Source organism: Phyllobates terribilis, unplaced genomic scaffold (genome assembly GCF_046119375.1).
Source record: "Phyllobates terribilis strain yellow unplaced genomic scaffold, ASM4611937v1 Scaffold_13__5_contigs__length_258822181, whole genome shotgun sequence".
Taxonomy (NCBI): Eukaryota; Metazoa; Chordata; class Amphibia; order Anura; family Dendrobatidae; genus Phyllobates; species Phyllobates terribilis.
In genome coordinates, this window is record NW_027362773.1 from 245,432,506 (window position 1) to 245,441,942 (window position 9,437).

General features: G+C 46.2%; 2 protein-coding genes across 2 annotated transcripts in view; both read left to right on the forward strand.

Annotated features, from left to right (window-relative positions):
* Positions 1-991, forward strand: part of LOC141174449 (leukotriene B4 receptor 1-like) — a 52,529-nt gene extending 51,538 nt beyond the window's left edge. The window contains exon 4 of the mRNA XM_073659378.1: positions 877-991. The gene's annotated coding sequence lies outside the window, so the exon portion shown is untranslated. The remainder of the gene's footprint in view (positions 1-876) is intronic.
* Positions 6-2,721, forward strand: LOC141174448 (leukotriene B4 receptor 1-like). Its single transcript, XM_073659375.1, has one exon. The coding sequence runs from the start codon at positions 8-10 to the stop codon at positions 1,025-1,027; it is 1,020 nt and encodes a 339-aa protein (XP_073515476.1). The 5' UTR covers positions 6-7; the 3' UTR covers positions 1,028-2,721.
* Positions 2,722-9,437: the final 6,716 nt, after the last annotated feature.

A 9,437-nucleotide genomic window follows, 5' to 3' on the forward strand; every position in this document is an offset into this window, starting at 1 on the left:
TACGGAAATGTTATCATGCAATCTTTCTGCAGAGCTAGATCAGAATCCTTCATCTACGTTGATAAAGAATGTTGGTGCCTTAATTTTACTGTCTTTGGCTTTTATCATTGGAGCTCCAGGGAACATATTGGTAATGTGGTGCATATATAAAAAGCTGAAGAATATTTCTGTTACTGTTCTCTTAATCGGAAACCTTGCACTCGCAGACTTCCTAATTCTGTTATCTCTGCCTATCTGGATATATACATTTGCAGTTAACAAATGGATTTTCGGACTGGTGTTTTGCAAGATTTTGGCATATGTGATCTATTCAAATTTGTATGTCAGTGTCTTCTTGATAACTCTGTTGAGTATAGAACGGTTCTTGGCTGTATTTAGACCATTTCATCTACAGAGATGGACCAGACGTCGTGTTTTTCAAAAAATCACCATTTTTATTTGGATAACAGCCGCTCTACTTGGTATTCACTCAATTCCATTCTATAACCCAAATCAAAGCAAACAACCTTTCCAATGCATTCTACATGAATATAATAGTGATACGCAAAAACTAATTTTTCTTGTTTTGGAATCCTGTGTTGGATTTTTGATTCCATTCTGCATCATTATCATCTGCTATGCCTACTTATGGAGAAAACTTAGAGAAATGAACTTGGCAAACAGACGCAAATCAGATAAAATAATCATCATTGTAGTGGGCACGTATGTCATGTGTTGGATTCCATATCACATATTTACCATTGTTGACATAATTTCTGTTTTTCTGGGCACCTGCAGTCTTGCAGGAATTGTCGACACTGGAGGTAATATTTCTGGGGCTTTGGTGTTTATAAACAGTTGTCTGAACCCTATTTGTTATTTTTATTATGCATTTAGAATGAAAAGTCCTTCAAAGATCATCAGGCTAAATATGGTTTTCGAGAAAATTGGAGGAACAGATACAGAACAAAAGGCAAGCGAAAATACTGAAAATACCACGGACAGAACCCATATTGACAACATTGCAATTGTTGCTTTGAATGTTTAACCCCTTAAGGACGGAGCCAATTTTGTTCTTAGTGACCAAGCCAAATTTTACAATTCTGACCACTGACACTTTATGAGGTTATAATTCTGGAACGCTTCAACGGATCCCACTGATTCGGAGACTGTTTTTTCATGACATATTGTACTTCACGATAGTGGTAAAATTTCTTTGATATCACTTGCGTTTAATTGTGAAAAAAAAATGGAAATTTGATGAAAATTTTGAAAATTTTGCAATTTTCAAACTTTGAATTTTAATGCTCTTAAATCAGAGAGTTATGTCACATAAAATAGTTAATAAATAACATTTTCCACATGTCTACTTTATTTTTTTTTTTATTTACATCAGCACAATTTTGGAACCCACATTTTTTTTTGTTAGTAAGTTATAAGGGTTAAAAGTTGACCGCGATTTCTCATTTTTCCATCAAAATTTGCAAAACCATTTTTTTTAAGGACCACATCACATTTGAAGTGACTTTGAGGGGTCTATATGACAGATAATACCCAAAAGTGACACCATTCTAAAAACTGCATCTCTCAAGGTGCTCAAAACCACATTCAAGAAGTTTATTAACCCATCACGTGATTCACAGGAACTGAAGAAACATGGAAGGAAAAAATGAACATTTAACTTTTTTACACACAAATTTTATTTCAGGCCCCAAATTTTTAATTTTCTCAAGGGTAACAAGAGAAAATAAGCCACAAAATTTGTTGTGCAATTTCTCCTGAGTAAGCCGATACCCCATATGTGGGGGAAAACCACTGTTTGGGCGCAGGGTTCAGAAGGGAAGGAGCACCATTTGACTTTTTGAATGTAAAATTGATTGAATAATCAGCGGATGCCATGTTGCATTTGGGGAGCCCCTGATGTTCCTAACCCTAACCCTAACTCTGGGCTAATCCTAACCCTAACCCTGCGCATGCGCCCGCTATTTTTTTTTTACCGGAAAACGGTGGGGAGCCAGGGGACCATCAGGGAGAGATCGGAGGATGGCGGAGCTACTGGGTAGGGCTCGGGGGGGGGGCTTAATTTCTCTCTCCTCTGACATTTATATTATGTCAGAGGAGAGAGAAATGATTGGAAACCGCGGGTGCACTTTTGTTTTGCCGTTATTCGATCATATTCACCAGGGTCTCAGCTACCCCCGGGAGCTGGGTCCCTGGAGAATTTCCAACACTGGGGGGCCCTACATCCTTAATCTACTGTGACACATTTTCACAGTGCTGAGGAATAAGTACCCTTTAACTGCTGCTGTGAAAATGCGTTACGGCGGTCGTTAAGGGGTTAAAGTGACAATACTCCATTCAGCCAACAACTTTTACTTCCAATCTCCCATTACACATGCTTAGTTTGCTTAAGTATTTTGGTGTTTTCAATGGGGAGAAAATGAAATAATCAACCATTGATATTTAATACATACGGTATATCTCTCCCATAACATCATCTGTCGAGGAGAGTTGGGAGCCCCTATTGCATGTCCCACTGAACTTGGTGGGTTCAGATGTTTTTTCCCAATGTACAGTATATGGGGGCTTTACATGGCTTCAAAAAAAATGATGGCATACCTATATTAGTAGTACTTATCTCTATGGAGTTGACCCACAATATAAATGTCACAATAAATCTGTTTACATTTTCCTATTTGAGCTTACATCTCCATATTTGATCAGAAAGAGAGTGCTATATGTGAAATTAGTCTATTGTATTTTTCAAAAATTGTTGTTTCTTTAAGTTTTAACACTTTGAATTTTGTAATAAATTGTATTCCTTAGGTATAATAAAAATTACTAATGTCAGCTAAGTTGGTCATGCTCAAAACACATTTTGATTTGTTCTCGGATACGTTTTTATTAGTGACTAGATGGTGGCCCGATTCTAATGCATTGGGTATTCTAGAATATGTATGCGGCCGACCGGGCGCAATCAGCAAAACGGTGTTTAAATTTGGCGGCAATATCGGTGATTGGTCACGGGTGGCGGCCGCGACCAATCAGCGAACTGTGTTAGTGAGGACCAGAGAGCTTGTTTAAATTTGGCGATAAAATCGACCAATCAGCAGAGCGTTGTTTAAATTTGGCGGCAATGTCGCTGATTGGTCTTGGCCGGCCGGCGCCCGGGACCAATGAGCAGAGCGGTGTTTAAATTTGGCGCCAAAATCGCTGATTGGTAGCGGTCGCTGGTGGCCGCGACCAATCAGCACAGCGGTGTTTACATTTGGCGCCAATCTCGCTGATTTGTCGCGGTCGGCCAGCGGCCGCGACCAATCAGCAGAGCGGCGTTTAAATTTGCAACCTATATCGCTGATTGGTCGTGGCCGGCCACCGCGACCAATCAGCAGAGCTGCGTTTAAATGTGCCACCCATCTCGCTGATTGGTCGCCGCCGGCCACCGCGACCAATCAGCAGAGCGGCGTTTAAATTTGCCGCCCATCTCGCTGATTGGTCGCGGTGGCCGGCCGCGACCAATCAGCAGAGCAACGTTTAAATTTGCCGCCCATCTCGCTGATTGGTCGCGGCCGGCCACCGCGACCAATCAGCAGAGCGGCGTTTAAATTTGCCGGCCATCTCGCTGATTGGTCGCGGTGGCCGGCTGCGACCAATCAGCAGAGCGGCGTTTAAATTTGCCGCCCATCTCGTTCATTTGTCGCGGCCGGCCACCGCGACCAATCAGCAGAGTGTTGTTTAAATTTGGCGCCAAGCTCGCTGATTGGTCGCGGCTGGCGTCCGCGACCAATTAGCACAGCAGTGTTTAAATGTGGCGTCAAAATTGGTGATTGGTCGCGGCCGCTATTTAAATGTGGCGCCCAAATCGGTGATTGGTCGCGGGCAGCGGCCGCGACCAATCAGCAGAGCGGTGTTTAGCTTTAGCGCCAAGATCACTGATTGGTCGCGTGTGGAGAGCGCGACCAATCAGCGAATGGTATTGGTAAGGAGCGGGGAGCGGAATCGTATTAGTGAGGACCGGGGAGCGCCGCTGCCTGTGCGGATACTTCCACTGCGAGAAGCCGGGACATGAGCGGGCGCTCGCAGCAGAGGTATCCCGACCCGCAGCGCCGCTCCCCGGTCCTCCCTTCACAGCCTAGCTGCTGATGTCCCCACAGTATCTGCATGGTGTTACAAAGGTCCGGACATTTGTGTTAAAAATCGCTGATTGGTCTCTGGCACTGCCCGCTACCAATCACCGATTTAACTATTGGCCGCGACCAATCACCGATCTTGGCTCCACATTTAAACACCGCTGTGCTGATTAGTCGCCGACGCTGGGCGAAACCAATCACCGATTTTGGCGCCACATTTAAATAGCGTCCGCGACCAATCAGTACAGCGGTGTTTAAATGTGGAGCCAAGATCGGTGATTGGTCGCGGCCGATATTTAAATTTGGCGCCCAAATCGGTGATTGGTCGCGGGCAGCGCCAGCGACCAATCAGCGATTTTTAGCACAAATGTCCGGACCTTTGTAACACCATGCAGATACTGTGGGGACATCAGCGGCTAGGGTGTGAAGGGAGGACCGGGGAGCGGCGCTGCCGGTCCGGATACTTCTGCTGCGAGCGCCCGCTCATGTCCCGGCTTCTCGCAGCGGAAGTATCCGCACAGGCAGCGCTGCTGACATCCATGCGGCTAGGGTGTAAAGGGAGGACCGGGGAGCGGCGCTGACATCCAATTGGTCGCTGCCGCTATTTAAATGTGCCGCACAAATCGATGATTGGTCGCCGTCTTGGCCCGCGACCAATCACTGATCTTGCCGCCAAAGTTAAACACTACTGTGCTGATTGGTCGCAGACGCTGCCTGCGACCAATCACCGATTTGGGCGCCAAATTTAAATATCGGCTGCGACCAATCACCGATCTTGGCTCCACATTTAAACACCGCTGTACTGATTGGTCGCGGCCGATATTTAAATGTGGCGCCCAAATCGGTGATTGGTCGCGGGCAGCGTCCGCGACCAATCAGCACAGCGGTGTTTAACTTTTGCGCTAAGATCAGTGATTGGTCGGGTCCGAAGACCGCGACCAATCATCGAATCGTCTTGGTGAGCACCGGGGAGCGGCACTGCCTGTGCGGGTACTTCCGCTGCGAGAACCCGGGACATGAGCGGGCGCTCGCAGCAGAAGTATCCCGACCCGCAGCGCCGCTCCCCGGTCCTCTCTTCCGCATGGAGGTCAGCGACGCCGGCGGTCCTTCCGCTGCTACCGGCCGGGAGATGAGCGCCTCGCGCCGCTCATCTCCCGGCTGCATCTCCGTCCCGCAGATGGGTCCGGCGGTCGAGGTCCTTCTGCTGGTACCGGCCGGGAGATGAGCGCCTCGCGGCGCTCATCTCCCGGCTGCATCGCTGCTGAACTCCGTCCCGCAGATGAGCCGCTAACGGCCGCCATCTTTTTTCAGAAATCCCGCGGCGCTGATTGGCCGCTGCCGGACCAATGAGCGACGCGGGATTTCGTGGACAGACAGACAGACAGAAAGACAGACAGACAGACAGACAGACAGACAGACAGATAGACAGACAGACAGACAGACAGACAGACAGACAGACAGACGGGATAAGTCGATTATATATATAGATAAGCGAGCACTAAAATGCTCGGGTACTTGTTGCTTGAGTTGAGCAAATTGGAATGCTCGAGTGCTCGGACCGAGTAATGAGCCCAATTTAAGTCTATGGGAAACTCGAGCATTTTTCTACCTCCGGGGGTCTGCAGAGGGCCTAAACATGGACCAAATCGATGGGAACAGTGCTCAAATAACATGGGAACACCATGGGGAAGACCCCTGGAAGCATTTCTGACTCCCAGGTCACTGCTGTCAGCAACGTTGTCAGAGGTATTACGCCACTTTTACGGACTCACAATAAAACATACAAAAACAAAACCAAAATGGATTTTCCAGGGAAATATGTTAAGGAACATCCTTTCCAGGGTAAAGACTTGTATATAAGGCAAAATAAATAGTCAAAAACAAAAATTCTCCTGCACACCTTGGGCTATGTTCACACATAGCGTTTTTGATGCATTTTGCACTTTTGCATTGCTTTCAATCAAGATAAATGCATTCACCGGGAAATGTCATTTTAGCATTTTACAAGCTTATCTGGCCATGTGGTGTGTGACACATCATCAGACACATCCTGTTTTATTTATGATGGAGGAACTCTGAAAGTCACAAAGACTATTTTTATAGTGCCATCAGGCGGCCCTTACTATGTTCCCATTATTAGGAAGTGGGTCTCCCATAGTGTTTGCCGATTCAGTGAAGCAATGGCTGCCAAAATTTTGGAGGAACTCCAATGCCCCTTGCAAGAGACGTAGAGGTCAGAGAGCCTCCTAAAAACAATGTTACCATTATTAGGAAGTGGGTCTCCCATAGTGTTTGCCTATGCAGTGAAGCAACTGCTGTCAAAAATTTGGAGGAACTCAAATACCCCTTGCAAGAGACGTAGATATGTTGATATGGTACATATGGTGGTGATATAAGGCACAGAGGAATCACGGAGGATGTTGGTACAGTCGGCAAGGTACTCCCTAAGCATCTTCCGCAACTTTTCCCTAATTGAGAGAGTACCCCGCGAATCAGGGCTTGTGCGATGGGAGGGTCTGACAAAACTGTCCCAGAACTTTGACAGTGTTCCTCTGCCTCTGCTCGATTGCATTTGTGTCTCTTTCGCCTGTACTTCTTGGTTGTCCAATGAACTGTGACCTCTGCCACCATCGTTTTCAGATAGGAATTTTTTTAATAATTCCACAACAAGGCCCTTCTTGTACTGCACCATTTTATTAGGCCTGGCCTGCAAGAGAATAAGAGACAGAAAGTTCTCCTTGTAGCGTGGGTCTAGAAGTGTCACCAACCTATAATGACTGTCACCCAAAATTTGGACAATGTGAGGGTAACGGGAAAGGCAGCATAACCTAAACTCTGCCATGTGTGACAGACTGCAAAGAGGCAAGACTTCGGTGTCCTCACCAAGAGGATGACTGACCATGCTCTCCTCCTCCTCCCTGTCCTCAGGCCATCCACACTGAACAGATGGTATGACAGTTGTGAAGGTAGTACCGTCTATAATGCAGGAAACTAGCTCCTGTTCTTCCTCCTCCTTATTTTCACCCAATCCACGTTTGGATGAGATGAGGCTGGGCTGTGTGAAATCACCCTGTAGCTGACTTTCTAAAATGGGTACACAGGTGGCGTACTTTGACAAGCAGATCTGACAGATCTGGGTAGGTTTTGAGAAACCGCTGGACCATGAGGTTAAGCACATGGGCCAGTCATGGTACGTGTGTGAGCTCGTCTCGCCTCAGAGCCGCCACAAGATTCCGGCCATTGTCTCACACGACCATGCCTGGCTGTAGGTTCAGCGGTGTCAGCCACAGATCTGCCTTCTCTTTCAGAGCTGTCCACAACTCTTCAGTGTAGTGCGGTTTGTCACTTAAGCATATTAGCTTCAGTACAGCCTGTTGCCGCTTGGCCGAGGCAGTGCTGCAGTGCCTTCAGCTTGCGATTGATGTGGTCATTTCAGAGATGGAGGTTGAAGAGGAGGAGGAGGTGCAGGAGCTGTGCAGGAGCTGTAGAATGTGCGGTCAACCCTGATTGACCCAGGGCCCGCAATCCTCAGCGTCAGGAGAACGTGTTCCATCCCAAGGTCCGAGTGGGTCTCAGCTTCCACTATATTAACCCAGTGTGCCATCAGCGAGATGTACCGTCCCTGCCCATAAACACTTGTCCACGTGTGCGTGGTTAGGTGAACTTTCCCAGTAACTGCGTTGTTGAGGGCACGTCTAATGTTGTGGGACACGTGCTTGTGTAATGCGGGGATGGCACACTGGGAGAAATAGTGGTGCCTGGGTTTGAAGCTGGCCAGGCAATAGGCCTGAATCTACAAATGGAAAAGTGAACAGCTCTTCAGAGTGTCCAAGTGTGGGATCAGTTGTCTCTGGGCATTCGGCATGGTGGGAGGAAGGAGGATCAGGGTAAGGAATATGCGGTCCAGACTAACAACTACTGAGACTTGACTGTGTGGAAGACAGGGTGGTGGTGGCTAAGTGACTGGAAGCATTATCTGCAAGACAACCAATAACCTTTTGAAATTGCTCTGTGTTCAATAGTGGTGCTCTGCGGTCCCCTGGGTAATTGGGACAAGCAGGAAGGTCGAGCGACAAGATATGGGTGTCTGTTGTGGCACAATTTCAGCTTGCCCATGGCCACGTCCTCGGCCTATGCATGCAACATCACCATCATGTCCACTTACCCGTCCCTTGCCCATTTTTAATGGAGGACAATATTTTCCACATTCATGAGAAATGGCTGATTTTGGAACGCAGTTATATGTAAGACGTCAGACAGAGAACCACAATTTTAAATATCAGGCCTGTAATTTGCTAATACTATCCTTCACATACACCTTGTGGGAATAGCTTGACCGACACACTGCAACGGAATGAAAATGGAAGAAATGTCTGATTTTGGAACACTCTTATAGGTGTTATGTCTGACAGAGAACCACGGTTTTAAATATCAGGCCTGTTATTTGCTACTACTATCCTTGACAGACACCTAGTGTGAATAGCTTGACCAACACACTGCAACGAAACAAAAATAGAAGAAATGTCTGATTTTGGAACACAGTTATATGTGATATGTCTGACAGAGAACCACAATTTTAAATAGAAGGCCTGTAATTTGCTAATACTATCCTTCACAGACAATCTTGTGGGAATAGCTTGACCGACACATTGCAACGAAATGAAAATAGAAGAAATGTCTGATTTTGGAACACTCTTATAGGTGTCATGTCTAATAGAGAACCATGGTTTTAAATAGCAGGACTGTTATTTGCTAATACTATCCTTCACAGACACCTAGTGTGAGCAGCTTCACCGACACACGGCAACGGAATGGAAAAGGAGGCCAATATTTTCCACGTTCAGTTTAAATTTCTGGATTTTTATTGCTGAAATATGGAACAGATCTGGCTTTATTCTGCAGTGAGAACAAGCAAATGGAGCAGAAAAATGGTGTGCTCTGGATTGCTTTGTAAGCAAATAACCAGGATTAAGACCCCCCAAAAAATTTCCCTGGCCCCTGATATCTGGGGCTATGTCTACAAATATCTGTAAGAACAGCAGCAGCAGGAACGTTCAATGGACCCTCTTGCACTATATGCACTGCAGTCTGCCACATACACTGCCTGTCTGCCTGCTATCACCACTGAATATATGCAGCTGGATTAGTCATCAGAAGGACTGTTAGTTCAGATGGATATATATATATATATATATATGCAGTGGGTACGGAAAGTATTCAGACCCCTTTAAATTTTTCACTCCTTGTTTCATTGCAGCCATTTGGTAAATTCTAAAAAGTTCATTTTTTTCTCATTAAAGTACACTCTGCACCCCATCTTGACTGAAA